The 17480-nt window shown below is 35.7% G+C and overlaps 1 protein-coding gene across 1 annotated transcript in view; it reads left to right on the top strand.

The window, feature by feature from the left end:
- LOC306866981 (homeodomain-interacting protein kinase 3-like) overlaps positions 1–17480 on the top strand; it is a 46126-nt gene that overhangs the window by 15129 nt on the left and 13517 nt on the right. Inside the window, exons 3-8 of the mRNA XM_079412446.1 lie at positions 8615–8738; positions 13869–13988; positions 14138–14224; positions 15632–15816; positions 15903–16065; positions 16163–16286. Coding sequence (XP_079268572.1) covers positions 8615–8738; positions 13869–13988; positions 14138–14224; positions 15632–15816; positions 15903–16065; positions 16163–16286 — 803 coding nt within the window. The remainder of the gene's footprint in view (positions 1–8614; positions 8739–13868; positions 13989–14137; positions 14225–15631; positions 15817–15902; positions 16066–16162; positions 16287–17480) is intronic.

The following is a 17480-nucleotide window of genomic DNA, read 5'->3' as shown; positions in this document are numbered from 1 at the left end:
GGGAGAGACCCGTCCCATCATAAAATTGAGACATGTTCTTTCAAAGTTGAGTTTACAATCATTTTAAATGGATTTCTAAATATCTGACTCTCTTTTGCGAGATACGAGTGCAACGGTGATAGATGTCCCTCTAGAAAATGCGCAAAATATGCGTTCTGTGTGAAAGGCTTGGTTCCAGTTTTTATGTAAACAACATCAACTCTGCATTGATGTTCTCATATTCCGCAGTATTTTGAATGAACAACGTATCCAGTGGGTTCAACTGGATAGGTTAAAAAGCATTAAAATGCAATGACACCTACCTACTTCTTCATCGCATCTCGTGCGCCACTGATAAGGCTGCCTGACGCACACCTAAAATTCGAATGCAACGTTTTGCAAACGCATCTATTAAGCTCACCAAAATCTACATTGAGACATTTTTAGTGCACAAGATACTGGTTTCAGTACAAAATGTTATGTTAAAATAAAATATTAATCTCTCTCACAAAAATATTTAATTTTATTTTAAATGACAAAAGCATTTCAATTAAGATATGCATCATTTAATTAAAAAGTCCGGCTGTGCTTAATGGGTACGTTTACGTTTTTCAGCTATATATTCATAGTGAAGTGTCATTTAAGCACATTGCAACATCTATCCACATTCAGCTAAATAACACATTCAAAAATCAAATAAAACAAACCAATAAAACATTTAATTCATGGGGATGAACACAGAAACTAGCCTCATTATGAAGCCTCTTTTCAAATGGATGTCTTATGTATTTACATTTAGCTGACGCTTTTATCCAAAGCGACTTACAATTGCTATATATGTCAGAGGTCGCACGCCTCTGGAGCAACTAGGGGTTAAGTGTCTTGCTCAGGGACACATTGGTGTCTCACAGTGGATTCGAACCCGGGTCTCTCACACCAAAGGCATGTGTCTTATCCACTGCGCCATCACCACCCCCTCTTATGTATAGTCTCCTAAGGCTTGAATACACTACATGATTTTTGCCCTGATTTTCCACAGCTTTACAGTCTGGAGAAGGTGATGCTAGTTGCCAAAGATCAGAGCCAGTCTGCAGATTTGAGTCGACAGAATCCATATAAAAAATCGATTAACTTAACTTAAAGTGACAACCATCAGTTAATATTGAAAGTGTGTTTATGAAGTATTTACATAGACATTCAATGTGGAAGAGCTTAGAGAGCACACTGAGCTTAATGGGAGCAGAAACTATTTTTAATACATTTATGCAATATTTATTAAAATTACATGATTTTGCTAAATACTCTAGGTCACGTGCTAAGTTCATACATATTTTATTATGAACAGCTATTATGAACAATATCTATGAAATTGTACTTTTTCTTATTGATGTCACTCACACTGAAACTGTTATTTTCATAGTAGTGTACCTTTTAAGCTCACCTTAAAAATATGAAATATTAAAAAATTACAGCAGTGTAAAACCACAGACCAGCAATAAACTGTCAATTTATGATATTATGATGTAAAAGTAGAAGCCAGTAATGCCTGTGAAGTAATATATTAGCGTAGCACACAATCTTATACAGCTAGTCAGATAACCGTGTTCTGTAGCATCTGTGCTGTGTTGCTAAAACTATCTTTTGGATCTAATGTAATTATTTCCCACATCCAAGTTCTAGGTTATAATATGCAAACATCTGAACATTAATCTCTTCATTTTACAACAAGTAGTGAAACTTACCCAAAATAAAGTCTTAAACATCTAAAAAAAACGCACATTTAAGGGGCTCCTCTTTTGGTGAAAGTTTTTAGACAGCTTTCAAAATGGCCGCCAGGCAGTATGAACACATGGAGACTCAGATCTCAGTGTGCAATGATCTGATTGGCTTGAAATTATAGGATGTAGAAACAAACGCATAAATTGGTTAAGACATCAAGTAGGAGGATATATTATTATTATTTTTTTATAATCTGATCTCAAAGTGTGCTTAATGGGTACGTTTACCCTAAACCCTCTTCTGGAGTAGCTCTGCTTGCGAGGTCACACAGAATGTGGTTTTCTAGCCAATGTGTTTTCATTGTACGCTCTGCTTCTAGAACTACGGGGCGACGCACGAGCCAGACTTTAGCTATGAGTGGTATGTTGTACCCTTTGGGCGTTAGCCGGGGAAAAACATTAGCTTGTCTGTATGTTTTGCAACACATGACTGTTATGGTTGGAAATGGGAATTAAGGGACTTGCTTCATGCTAGAAAAAAAACTAGTAATGATGCACTCATAAAAATAAATGTTCCAAAAGGGGGTTTTCACAGTGATGCCATAGAAGAACCATTTTTGGTTTCCCAAAGAACCTGTCATTAAACAGTATAAAGAACAGTTCACTAATCTAAAGAACCTTTTTTCCACTATAAAAGAACCTTCTGTGCAATCAGAAGGTTCCGTTGATGTTCGATGTTCTTAATGGAACTGTAGATGCCAATAAAGAACCTTTAGTTTTAAGAGTGTAGCTAGCACTTCTTCAGGACACGTTCTCCTAAAACTAGCAAACTAATTGTGGGTGTTGTCTGACAGATCTGAAAGGGGGGGTGAAGGAAGTGTTGCCTGACAGATTTGCAGCTGACAATCGCATTTCATGTTACTTTGCGTGTTAATAAAAGTCCAGTGCGCTACAGGATGTCGTAACTGCTTGGGTTGTGGTACTCAACCTAAATTTCCTTTCAGTTTTCCCAAACCCCCGTGATGTACGTTTTTGCAAAAGGACCTGTGGCCCTCGCGGAAATATTTTGGATGACTTTGAGGGGAAGTCCGAATAACTGCTCTCTGCAGTAGGAGATTAGATGAGCAGTGTTTGGGTGGGATTTGTTTACCGAGAGCTCTCTGACTGGACGCTGAGCAGGAGGAGCAGAAACAACCCAGTGACCCATGTCTTCTCGTTCACAGAAGCCGCTGTTAATGAAAGGCTTTAACACCGTTTTGCTCCTGGCAGGCGCGTGTGGATCATCATCATCTGCGGCTACGTGTTCATATTCGGCTCTCTCCGGGAGGTTGACTGTGTGCCAGAGAGAGTATAATGTCCTCGCCCCTTTTGTGAGCAACACAAGACGTTTAAAACCCTGGGGTTAGGCTGGGATGATCAGCTGGAGGTGGATTTCTGAAACTCCCACACCCTCTCACGCTGCCTGTTTGCAGTGAGAGACTGCTGACAGTGGTTTTGACACAGCTGATCTCCCTAATCTCACATCCCCTGACACGTTCTGCCGCCTTTCTGTTTTGTTTAACATCCCCCGGCTGAAATCCCATCCTGATCGTCTCGCTTTCTAGACGACGTGCCTTACGCTTGTTTTCTGAACAGCTGCAGAGCTCCGTTGACCTTCAGAGAGGTTATTGTGTGGTCAGGGCTCGCCTTCCCAGTAGCCGCTTTAGACTGCGGCCGCTCTAGGCTTTCCGGCTGCAGCTTGAACCAGATGACTCGGACCCCCCTCCTTTCCATCCCGCCGACCTCACAGGAAATAACTGATGCTGGACAGGGGTTCAAATTTAGCATGGCTTTGCTTGACAAACACTGACTTATTGGTTCGTACTCAGAAAATGGCCTTCTAACATTTGGCCACCATTAGCACTGCTGGTAAATTCCACCTTTTAGTCTTTCTTTTGGTCTTTAAAACATGATCTCGGTGGAATAAGGTTGCACGACAGGTAAAGTTGATGCAGTAATGGTGAAAATTCTCATGTTGCTGTTGTTTTCTTCTTAGGGGTGGGAGATATGACCAAAATCTTATATATTTTGTTTCACGGTAACGATACATGGCACAGTATAGTTATTTTTTGCTTTAAGGTCTTTATAATATAAATTTTGATGCCATAGAAATTTCATAAAATATTAGACTAATTTAATAAAAAAAAAAAAAAAAAAAACTGAAGACAAGTAAAAAGTCAGTGGTTTGAATAAGAAACTAATTGCAAATAATAGGACAAACAAATCTTACGGCATCTAAGAAACGCTACACGCATTGTATAAAGTAATCAAATGTATAAAAACACTGCGTATTCTTCACTGTGTAAATTAAAAATATATTTATTTTTATTAAAGTTATAAAAAAGTGATTCAGTCAAGAGCAGTGTGATTTGTTTTCTCTTTTGTTGTTTGATTAACATAAATAACAGACAGCAGGAATATTAGACTGCTGTCACTTTAAGAGCTACCAGGATCCAATGTACTGTTTTCTTTCTCAGCTGTTTGCTTTTCAATTAAATTAATGTTTTATGAGGATACTTGCAAAGATGGACATTTTGACACACAAAAGTGTGTGTATTTAATAGGGTTATGCCGATAAATAAGTAAATAAATAAATAGGACGACAATGTCGTGTATTGGCGATCTCACAGGCTGACGATAGGATATGAAAATTGAGCATATCGCCCAAGATTTAACCGTTTATGGCTTGTAAAGCAGCAATAATAACTTTTAATAAGCTTTTAACAATAATAAGCAGTTCAATACTCCCGCGCTCTTATGATCACCATCTTCACGTGTGGACGCCTCTCTGACAGCACTCAGAAACAATCTCTCACGCATATAATGAAATGAGTTCTCTTTCACTGCTGATTGCTTTTCAACAGCTTAAAATCACTTGTTTTTAAACCGCAATGCTTAAAAACACATGCAAATGACAAGTTTCGTGACCATGTAGCACAGCAGCGTCATGTCAGCGTGTAACCACAATAGAGATGACAGTCCAAAATCTCTACTGGTTGACTAATGTCTACCGAAATATCGCCCACCCCTAAATTACCTTATAATATTGTTGGCTGATCCAAAACAAATCTGATTGTTGGAGAGATCAGTTTATTAAATCTGTATTCCTTCCAAAATAACCCTATATCCATCAGCATCATAACTATTGCAACAGTAGGAGCTGTCTTCTTTTGCTGAAATGTAAATGATTTTCTTGAATTGAGTTCATCGTAGTAGGCATTTATCATCATTATCGTGTTGCCAGGGACATTTGTATTTAATCACCATCTCGACATTTTTACTCTAACTCATGTTCTCAAATATTTGTATGCGTATAGTTGTGTGAAATTTAGAAATAACGAGAATAACGTCACACTGTTTGTTAGTTTGTTTTTAGTCCACGCTGTTCTTGGCTGTTGTTCACAAATTGAGCTTTGCACTGAAATAAGCACTATGAAATCTAATCTTACTCTAGGGGAAAAGGCTTAAACATTTGAAGTCTGGCCTACACTCAAACATAACACTGGTGCAAATGCCGCTTCTTAATAGTCTTAACAGTAACTCTCTTTGTTTGAGTTGGGAAGTCCAGACCTGCCCCTGATTCTTTTACCTGAAATGCGACTTCCTGCTGACTGTGGGCTCATGGGAATTCTTTTCTTCTAAGATTTGCAAAACCACAATGATGTAAATAGCATTCGTAAACCTGAGTACATTTTTCGAGCGGAAATCAATTGCGGTTACAATATAATTTGACAGTATGCAAAATTAACATGTTCGTGTTTAGGGACTGGCCTAATAGCCTCTCGTCCTTCAATGCCCCTTGCTATTGGATTTCTCTGTGCAGCCGGAGCGTGTGGTATTAGGTTAAATTTATGTTATGTTTTGGGATGTAGTTTGTTTGCCCATCACTATGCTGGAGGTTTATTGGGGTTTAGTCCGCAAGATCTTGTGCAGAATGTAGAGCACTCCATTTGTTCTGTCACTGTGCCAAACATACTCATGTTTGTACTGTCAGTTAAACCATACTGTTACCAGGGCAGAAAATAACCTCTCGTGCCACGGTTTTAATAACCACAGAACTTGAAACCGTAGTAGTTCTGTGAAAACAACAACTGTCTGTAGGGTTATGTCATTTTATGGCATATTCACTATAAATCATGATATAAATGTTTTTGCAGGACATTTAATGAAAAAATGGGTCGTGCTGATTTGTTTAAATAGTATGGCTAATTTAGTAACTGAAAGTATATTCAATATGAATTTGTAGTAGTTTTAGCTCTATCCAACAAACAAACAAACAAAAAAGTTTTTTGCTATGTTTAAACCCATTCTGTAATTTTTTTCTTTATAATCTCTGCAGAAAATGTAAAGGAAAACTTTCTGTTAAATTATTTTAAATTTATAATTATAATAATAATAATAACGATGATGATAACATTACAATTAAAACTATTTGTTTGTTTGTATTTTACTTTATATTTTATATATTATTTTATAATAAAAATGTCCATGCAAGTTTTGTCTGGGCCTAGCTATATAATTTTTTTTATTTCAGATACAAATATATTATTAATATTAGTAATAATAATTATATGATATGACTCTAAGTAGTAGTATTAATAATAATGATTATAATAATTGTTGATGTTGTTGTTGTTACTTATTTTAAATAACCCTGCAGATTCTGTCTGGGCCTAGCTGTATTAAATTAATTAAATGCATTATTAAAATTTAAATGCGTTTATTATTATTTAAATATATTTTGTAAGAATAATAAATGTTGTAATAATACTACTACTAATAATAGTTTATAATATATATATTTTATATTTCAGTAAAACACATGAAAGATACTTCATCTTTTTTTAATAATTTTTTTCAACTGTAAACAATTTCATTTTGCTTCACACCCAAAACCTCACAAAATTATTGCATTTTTTTTTCTTCGCTTTTGCATGTAAATACTGTAAAGCAGTCCCATCCGCTGATAGCTGCACAAACACACCTAGCATTGCACCGTGTGGACCATCCCAGCACTTTTGTGTTTGACTGACTCTGTGATGACTTCTGCTATAATGCGTCATTCTGTGTGTTGTTGAGCCTCTTAAAATGAATCACAGCATTTGCTGCTGCAACACCTTTGACTAGGAAGACAAAAAATGCAATAAAGAAAAACCTGTAACTTAATTTCAAAGCCCTGAATTTAAAAGGCAGAGTCACATAGCCAAGCCATTAGTGAATTATTCACAGCTGCTTTTGTTACCGCATAAGTAAAGTACTGTTGGTAGTTACAGCCGCTAACTAGTGACCTGGCATGACATATTCTGCTATCAACTGTATCATTCTGCTGACTGTTTTAACTGTGTATCCTTTAAGTGCTACATATATGACAAGCTCGGACATACAACAGAGCGTTAGTGCCTGAGGAGTTTGCTCTGTAGTTGATTATTAATGCTGACCAGGGTTAATTGTGTGTCATCAGACTCCTCCTCTGTCATCACCCACTTTTGGTGTTTGGATCTGTCCTCATCTGTCGCTAGGCAGCCAGCATTTTCCCTCCGGTTGTCACGGTAGCAGATGTGTATGGGCCCGTTGACGTCAAAGCCCAGATCCAACGGCAGACTCGCGCTGCATCAGACCAGGAATGTCACGTCATTAGGCTCAGGTTGATATCAATATGGATGCAAAGCATGACTCTTGAGCTTAAGTGAGAGTCTTAGTCAGGTTACTCAAACCTGACCTACTGTGTGTCATAAAATCTTGTTTCAAGGTGACATATGATGAAAAACTGACTTTTTCCCCTGTTTAAGTGCTATAATCAGGTATCAGGTGCATCTACCAACCTAGAAAATGTGGAAAAGAACAATCCAGTAATTTCTTTTTTTTTTTTTTGTTGGTAAGCTGTTCCTCTGTAAGCATGTGAAAAAATGAGCACTTAAGATTTCGCTCCCCCTTGACATAGAAAGGGGACCTTATTATATTATATTACCTCCCCTTAATCTGCAAGTTTCCACCTACAGTGCCGCCATTGTGTTTTCGCAAGCGACAATGGTGCACCAGTTCTAACGCAGTGGCAAAAGCTCAAGCAAAGCATGCTAACTGTTTTGTCGTTGGCTGCACTAACGAGCTCCCAGCCTCAGAGGAGACGAGAGCAGTGGATTTATTGATTTCTGTACTGTGTATTACGCTGCTGCCACACAGATCTAATATAAACATACGATTTCTTTCCCAGCTGTTTACCGTCACAGACATAACCGATTGTTTAACAAACAGCACAATAAGACAAAAAAAGATAACTTGGTTTAGTACTCACATGCCGTGTGACGGACGCTTTCTGTACGCTCAGAGAAACGTATATATCAGAAGTTTAAACTAATATGGTTTAAAACGCATGATTTCAGTGCGATAGACATGATAATCAAAACCAAACAGATTTTTTTTTGGCAGAGTATCTGAGGTACGAGCTGTAAAAGCACAGCCTTATTATGGAAAAGGGGATGAGGAGCAGTTGCTAATTTGCATTTAAAGAGACATACATGAAAACAGTGTTCCCGCTTACACTCAAAATAGGCATATTCAGAATGATATAATAAATGATTGGTGAGTTATTTTGAGCTGGAACTTCAGTCACATTCTGGGGAATGTGTATCTGAGACTTGTATTACATCTTGTAAAAAGGGGCATAATAGGTGCCCTTTAACATTAGATGTCTATAAATCATCTTGATGATATAAATTATTTTTTCAATTTATATTGTAGCGTTCGCTCATCCAAACAAACACTTGTTCGTCCTTCTCCAGAGCTTTCAAAATGAAGTGTCCTACTGCTTTTCAATCAACAGCTTGTTGTCAAGGTAACCACTCCATTAATTCTCATCCTTTCCTGATAATATGTTCCAGGGCTCCAGAGATCATCCTGGGCTTACCCTTCAGTGAGGCCATAGACATGTGGTCACTGGGCTGCGTCATCGCTGAGCTCTTCTTGGGCTGGCCGCTTTATCCAGGAGCGCTGGAGTATGACCAGGTAAGATCAGCCAGTGATCTCTGATAATGACCCACTTTGTTGCGTCTGGGCGACGCTAATGGGTGGCATTTTGGAGAATGACATCATTTGCTTTTTTCCAGTGCAAATCTTTGTGATAAGTTTCTTCTCAAAGAAAATAAAATCGACGTTGTTGGTAGCAGCAGGCTTGTGCAAAACTACACATTTTCAGAATCTATGAGTTTGTGGGTGCCTGTAATAAAACAGGATGCAGGCGTCTTGTGACTTGTTTTTAAAAGAGACCATTTTTTACTTGAATTCAGCAAGTCGTGTTGCAAAACTTTTGTCGCAAAAAAGTTAGAGATTGACCAATAGTAGATTTTGGACGGCTCTAGGAAGCACCAACAAAAATAACTTCATAAAAGTATAATAAAAATTTGTGAAGAGAAACAAATTATATAATGTATATGCCAAAATGCAATGAAGCCCAAAATGAACGAAATATTTTAATTACATTTTTTTCTTTTAATTTTATTATTATTATTTTTATAAATTTTTTAGATCATCCTTGACTCACCGAAAGAAAAAAATAAATTTAAAAAGTAATATTAATAGGGTAAGCCCAAAATTAAATTAAATCTCATTTTTAATTTTATTTATTTTTTTACAAATCAGCATGGGTTTATCCCATTCAAAATAAAATAAAATAGTATATTTTATTTTAAGAGATCATCCTTGACTTACCCTAACAATGTCTTTTCGTTCATTACTATGTAATAAAATAAAATCATTGTAAGGAAATAATGTAATATAATATAATGTAATAAAAAAAAATCTAATATAATACTTAGATGACCATTGTGAATCTTGGTGCATGTAGATAACACTGTGAATTTACACTAATTTAAATGCACATTTTTATTAAACAATCTGGGTAGTATTTTCAGCCATCAGTAAGAGTACAACGTGGCATTTAACACATTTTTCCATCAAATATTGCATAATATACAAAAAATAGTTTGCAGATTATGTAATGGACTAGTTGTATTTATTTATTAGGTTTGTCAGCTGAATACTTAAAGTGAATATCTTCAGATAACATGAAAGATGACTCACACACATTAAAAACGTGTGAGCTTGTTTACTGTCATGGACCAGTGCTGCCGATAAACCAGATGTCTGAGGTGGTGTAAATGGCGCTTATGACAGTAGCTAAACTAGCCGGCTATGTAAGAATAGGGTGGTTTGGGTTTGCTGACCACAAACCCCCGAGCCGCCTGTCCGTGCCAGCAATGGGTCCAGTTCCACTCCACACAGCAGAATGTATTTATAACCGAAAGCCCCGCTCACACTCACACCCTCTCTCTGCACTCTCAGCAGGTTCTCACTTCAGCGCGCTCTCTGTGTTTGTGCAGCGCTTTGGCAACCCGATCATGTCACTATAACACCCCTAAGATGCCATAAACACTGGTTGTTTAACACGGCCGTGTTGAGCCTCAGCGCTTGTAAAAGGAGAGGTGGCGTCATTGTCGAGAGAGGAAGAGACTGAAAGGAATGAGAGCAAGCAGCCAAAGAGGGCTTTGTAGTGGCTTGTTTTCACTGGTAGAGGCCCACTATGACACAGTCTTTCTGAGAAGCAGCAGATGCACGCTTGAAGGCGAATGTCGGCAGAGTTCACTGACCAGTAATACTCGGTTTGCCAAGGCAACACGAACAATGGTGTTTTTACACAGAGACTCATGCATTGATGGGGTTGAACTGCTCCTGCCTGTCCTAAAAAGACAGCACTGCAGTTAACCAAATACTGTTTAATGCCTTTGTCATGTTATTTGCGTTATGAAGTCATTGCTTTTATTCATAAAAGGATGCTATGGCAAACAAATCACAACAACACTAAAGCAGTTGCTTTTTTGTTCTTGATTTGTTTAAGGCATAGGTAGTTAAAAGGGAGTAATGTGGCGTAATGGTTAAAGATCTGAGGGTATAACCTTTTACTACGAACCAAGGTCGAGTTAGACAAGTTATTGAAATCTATAAACCTGGCTGTCTTAAGGTCATTGTTCATTTCTGGAAATGTGTTTTCAGCATTTTGTTTGTTAAATATTTGTCCCTGGAATTTACTTTTAGGGACAGTTTTATTTTTTCAGAAACCGTAACAGAAATATTTTTTATGTAATGATAGTACTAATGCTGATACAATTATTATTAAAACACAATTTTTAAAGGAATATTTACCAGAAAAATTATTTACCAGAATTTATTTAGCAGAAAAATGTAAATACACAACACTGTATTTCTGGGAAAAATAAGTAAATAAATTATATATTTTTTTTATTAAAACAATTAATTAGAGATGCTTTTGATAATTATTATTTGTTAAAAAATATATTTTTGAAAATGGTTGGTAAAAATAAAACTGAATTTGAGAAATAAAAGAAGAAAAAAAAACATTTCATAGGGCCTTAATGTAATTATTGTTAAACTTTTAATAAATTGCTGTTTAATATTGTTAGTTTCATGATTTGAGTTAATTAGACTTACTTTTTGATGAATACAATTTTATTTAACCATTTAAAACGGAGTCTAGAAAAAAATTTAAATGGAAAAAAATTATTATAGCGCCCCAAAATGAAATCCATATCAAGTAGCTATGAACAGTGCACAAGATACACTACCTTTTAGGGATGTGCCTGAATCCGGTATTCGGAAAGGTAATGATGTGTACTACGGCAACCGTAAAGGGAATAAATACGATATATACAAGATATACGAGAAAAATATATTTCCGTGCTTTCAGGGAGCCGTTATTAATATGCGGGACATTGAAATCACTTAGGAATGTGCTTTTGCTTTTTACTTTCACTTTTGAAATCTGCTCAAGAAACATTTCTTGTCATCAGTGTTGAAAATAGTTGTGTTGCTTAATATTTTTGTGGAAACTATATAAATATTTCAAATACATGCATATATTTTTTTATCTTAATTTCTTAAGTAACCCCACACTTTTGAATGATAATGTATCATGGTACAGTAAATGTTTTTGAGTAAATTTTCTATTCAGATTTCTGTTTTCTGTTTAGTGTTCGAAAGCAAATGCTGGTTTAAATGGACAACTACTGGTTAGCTATGAACAGTTCAGAGATGCTAGCTTGATACCCCTGTTTTAAGTGTAGAATTACAGGAAATATATTAAATGTTAGATGGCAGATAAAAATCCCATTTAAACGCACTATGGGGTCCATTTTATTTCATCCACATCGTACATTTATGGTCACTTTCAGGATAATTTTTGTTACTTCCAGTAGGGATGCATGATATTATCGGACTGATATCGGAATCGGACGATAATGGCTTTAAATGTAAATATCGGTATCAGCCTGATATGAAAAATTATGCCGATATGTCTTGCCGATAAGAGGAATGGGTTGACTCACATGTGCTCAGGGTGTGCTAGTGATTAGATCACGTCAGCAGTGTGGCTCATCCTTGAAGCAAAGTTTTGTCTGAATGACGATTAGATTGACTGTTTTGGATCGCTGCATTTAATCTGTGAAAGCATGTACAGAATGATGCATTTGGTGTGTGATAGAGTAAACCGTTATCACACGTGCAGCGGCAGCAGAGAGCCTCCCCCAGGTCCTAAGGACCGTTTGGTAAAGAGATTTAATCTGTAGGGGGCGCTGTTGGCCTACTTCTAATTAAATTGAAAGTAAAATAGCCTACACAAATAACATTAAGACTGTTTCTGATTAAATAAAGCAGTAATTAATGTCATAAAATAATGAGTATGTTTTGATTTAATGTTCAGAAGCTAAAGCTTACATGAAAAAAAAAAAGATCACAAACATGACACTTGAAAATTAAATAATTTTATATATGCTGATTTATTCATTAATGTGTAATGTTTTATTTTTTAAACAAATCATGAGCTCTAAAAGATTTTCAGAATTTTTACAACTCTTCTGTTTTAGACCATCTACAAATGTTAAATCTTAAAATAAAATGTTAGGGTTAACACTACATCTTTCTGGGGTAAAAAAATGTGATTGATATAGTTTATTTATAGTTATTTTCAAAGCTTCAGTGTATTGTTAATTTTTTTTTTATTTTTTTTTTTATTCTAGTCAATAAGTTCTTGTTAAAAACTAACCAAACTTAAAATGATTTTGCTTATAATTTCTGCACAGGAGAGTTGGTGTTGTTTCCAAACAAAAGGAAATATATCGGTATCGGCCAAAATGAGTTGAAAAATATCGGCATACCGGATATTGGCAAAAATCCAATATCGTGCATCCCTAACTTCCTGTGGCATTTGCCCTGATCCATGGTTCATTTCTGACCCTGTCATTCACTTCAAAGTAAAAGCAGCATTTCCTGACTAAGGTCAGCTGTGCCCTTGAGTGAGACACTTAAACCTAAGTTGCTTTATGGAAGCTGTCCATGTAATGAGGTGTACTATAAATCGATCTGGATTAAAAACATCAGCCAAATGGTAAAGAACGCATTTCTCAATGTTGGCTTGCATTTTCGGTGTGAGAGGATTGACATCTGTCGTGGGCAGAAAGAGTGGCCAACATCTTGACTTGGCATCTTAACAAAGCCTTGCGTAGCAGCAGACCCCATACTGTGCTCTGTATTAAGAGTGAAACACTGAGCTATCCATCATGAAACGCTACTCAGAGCTTGAAATAACAACTGAAGTTATTTGCTTATTTTTGTCTCTTTTGTTGTGCGGTTTTCATGTTGATTGATATCACTGTGTGGTTTGTTGCTTTGTGAAACCTTTTTCTTTTCCATCCTGAAGATGCACAATCACAGGTGACGTCCATTAATATTTGATGCCTACAAATAAATTCAAGTCATTTTTATCTTTAGTAAGCACGAGGCCTATGGTACGAATATACTTGTCAAGACAAAATACCTTTCTGAACGGTTCGTTGGTATTTTGGCACAGTTTTCCTGTTGCATACCACTTTTATGGACCTGCCTATTCTAGACCAGTCTTATCATATTTCTTCCTCTTGGAATAGTGGAAAAGTACCATGCGCGTGTTTGTTGTTGTTCTTTGTGAATCGATCAAGAGATTCTTGTCAAGAACGTTGAGATGGATGTAGCTTTACTTATCAGAAACGACAGTGTTGAGGTCCACTAATGCTATAAACATCTCCGCAGATTCGTTACATCTCTCAAACTCAAGGGTTGCCCGGAGAGCAGCTTCTGAACGTGGGGACGAAGACGGCCCGATTCTTCTACAAGGAGTCCGATTCACCGTACGCCACCTGGAGACTGAAGGCAAGGGGCCATTTAACATCCACTTAACCAGACATTGCTGTCATAAATTTACAGCATAGCTCTCTGGATCGAGTTAATGTCTGCTCCGCATAACGTTTTGATGTAAAGTTCTTATGTAATGACTTCAAACGTGCTTCCTGTTTCTGCAGACGACTGAAGAACATGAGACAGAAACGGGACTGAAGTCCAAGGAGGCGAGGAAGTACATTTTCAGCTGTCTAGATGACATTGGACATGTACGTTTTTGCTTGCAAATGCTTGTTATACATCATAAGAAAAAAGAATTGAGAAATTGAGGAGATATTATTATTATTATTATTATTATTATTATTAGTAGTAGTAGTAGTAGTAGTAGTAATTGTTGTTGTTAATAATAATAATAATAATATTATGGTTAATAATAGTAAATAATATACAGTAGTAATATTAACAACACTTAGCATATCAAATAGAATAATAACGATTCTAATTATAAATAATATATGATTACATTATATTATATTTTAGTTAATATTTATTAGTTATTTTTATTATAAATATTAATTTTATTAATTATAACAATTTCTATACAATGCTGTAATTATATTGGAATTACAATATTGTACTATATTGTACGTGTGCGTATGTATGTATGTGTGTGTGTGTATATATATCTCTATCTCTATATATATATATGATGCGTTTTATTATATTAATGTTTTATAAATATGCTATGTTATTATTTAGTAGTAATAAAAACCGTAATAATTAGGGCTGGGCGATATGGCTGAAAACTGTATCACGATATCAGTGTTTCATATCGGTCGATATCGATAATTATTGATATTGCTTTTAAGGTGGTACATCAAGTTCGTGGTATTACCAGTCTTGGCGAGGACGACGGTCTTGCATAATTTGCAGACGACATTTGGTCTGACTACGGTCAGACTTATAATATCCAAAAAACTGCCATACCTGACGTTCTCTTTTATTTACAATTTCCTCGCTCGCTGCGGCACTCATTTTCTGCTTATGAAGAGGAATCCAGCAGACCAGCCAGGTCTGGCTGCAGACGTGCACTCTCAGCCGCGCGTGCGCACTTAGACACGAGACAACGATATGGCGCAACCAAACATGATACTGTTACATGATTGGCTGTTAGCGTGTCACTCCCTACGTTGCTAGGTTACCAGAGAGCGAGTGCCTTTGTTAATGCAACCAAACTTGCTTCGCAACCTTTGTTTTCTTCCGACGAAGAATAAAAAATATCGAACGTTTTATCAAACACATTTTTTATTGATATCGTTCACGTGTCTATCGCGATACATATCGTTATCGTTTTATCGCCCAGCCCTAGTAATAATAATAATTGTTGTTATTATTAATACTATATATTATGGTTATTAATAATATAGTAATAAAAACACATCATTATTTAGAATAATAATGATTCTAATATAAATATTATATGATTCAATTATATTATATTTTAGTTAATACTGTTAATGTTATTTTTATTATATGCAATTTCTATTAATAATATTGATAATTTATATATAATATAATGAATATAAATATAAAATAATGAATGATATGCTGTTGTTGTTGTTTTTACATATATACTATTATATAAAAATACTTATAATAATAATAATAAATATCAGGTGAATCTAATGCTCAACATGGAGGGCTGTGACCAGTTGGCGGAGAAAGCTGACAGGAGAGAATTCGTGGACCTGCTAAAGATGATGCTGTTGATTGATGCCGATCAGAGAATCGCCCCTTCAGATGCACTTACCCACCCTTTTGTCACTATGCAGCACCTGATGGATTTCCCCCATTGCAACCAGTATGTCCAGACTTTTTTTACTGCCAGTTTCACTGACTGTTTTCGCTATTATGTGTGGTTGTTCTCAAGGAATGTGTCTCCAACAGTGTCCAGTCTTGTTTCCACATCATGGACGTGTGTCACTTAAGAACCAGCATGTACGATACTCTCAACCGCAACAAAGCACCCCCACTTATGAAGCCTGTGACGCTTCCAAGTGCTCCAAATATCACTGTCGCCTTCAACAAAATGCCATCTGTCCATTCTCAGGTAAAAGCGCACACTCTGAAAAGACTAAGGGTTTAAGTGCAAGCCAGAAGACGACAGATTGTTCCCGATCGTTGATCTATTTACCTTTCCGCTTTAGACCCTGGCGCCGTCTGCTCCACCTGTGGTGCATCCAGGAATTCCCATCCAGACAGGAAGCGCCCAGTTTGGGTGTAACGAGTCCTTTCAGCAGGCACTCATTCTATGTCCTCCTGCTCTTCAAGGTAGTAGAAAGCACATCGTAGTGGCATGTGCATAGTAATTTGAACTAGGGATGCATGATTTGGGGCATGATTGCATTGCAAATTTTCTAAAAATCTTATGTAAAAACAAAAAGGGCTGGACAATTTGACCTAAGATTTTGTGATTTGTTTCTAAAAATCTAGTGATTGAGATTTTAAAATGTGGTTAAAAAAAAACAAAAAACTGTTGTACTTTGTTGGGCTGCACAATTTGGCCTAAAAAATTGGGACTATTTAAATCAATATGATTATAAAATAATCATGATTATGATGATAATATTTTCCTGTACAAAAATTGTTATTGTTATTATTATTGTTACTACTGTTACTACTAAATTAAAATATTTTAAAAATAAGAAATATTACTTTTTAGTAATTTTTAGTAAGAAATATTTCACTGTAAAAACATCCTTTAAGAAAAATAATACTAATAGAGTAATAATTTTACAGTACTAATATTTATGGCTGGCTTTATTTTCAAACATTAAACCATAAAGATCTTAAAACTCCTCTTTTGTTGACAACAGCAAGTTTATAAATGCTTATGTGATTATAGAAGAATCAATATGATTATAAAATAATGATGATGATTGCTAATATTAATTTACCGTACTGTTATTATTATTATTATTATTATTATTGCTAAAAAAAACTAAATAAATTACTCCATTACAGTATTTAAGAAAATAATACTAATATAATAGTTTTATTTTACAGTACAATCATCAAGCTTTTATAATAGTGGAAACCGTAGGGAGATCTCAAAGCTTCTCTTTTGTGGACAACAGGTGGTTTATAAAGTTGCATGATGCATTCTTAAATGCATGTTATAAGCGACATATCCATATTGCAAAATTAGAATTTATTTCAATTAACCTTGCAGCCATATTTTGAATTGAGCATTACTATTGATTTTTAATGTAATAAATACTCTGGTAGGGTTTTCAAAAAAAAATTGAATTTCGAATATTCATCGAATTAAAAAAAATCCACATTCGAATGCAAAAACGCTGCATTCGAATTTTAGATGTGCGTCAGGCAGCCTTATCAGTGGCACACAAGATGCGATGACGATGTAGGTGTCGTTGCATTTTAATTTTTTTTTTTTTTAGCCTATCCAGTTGAACCCACTGGATGCGGCACTACTCATTCAAAATATTGCGGAAAAAGTGAACA

This window comes from Barbus barbus (assembly GCF_936440315.1).
Source record: "Barbus barbus genome assembly, chromosome: 48".
NCBI classification, from domain to species: Eukaryota; Metazoa; Chordata; class Actinopteri; order Cypriniformes; family Cyprinidae; genus Barbus; species Barbus barbus.
The sequence above is the reverse complement of the archived record's forward strand: the minus strand, read 5'-3'. Positions and strand labels throughout refer to the sequence as shown.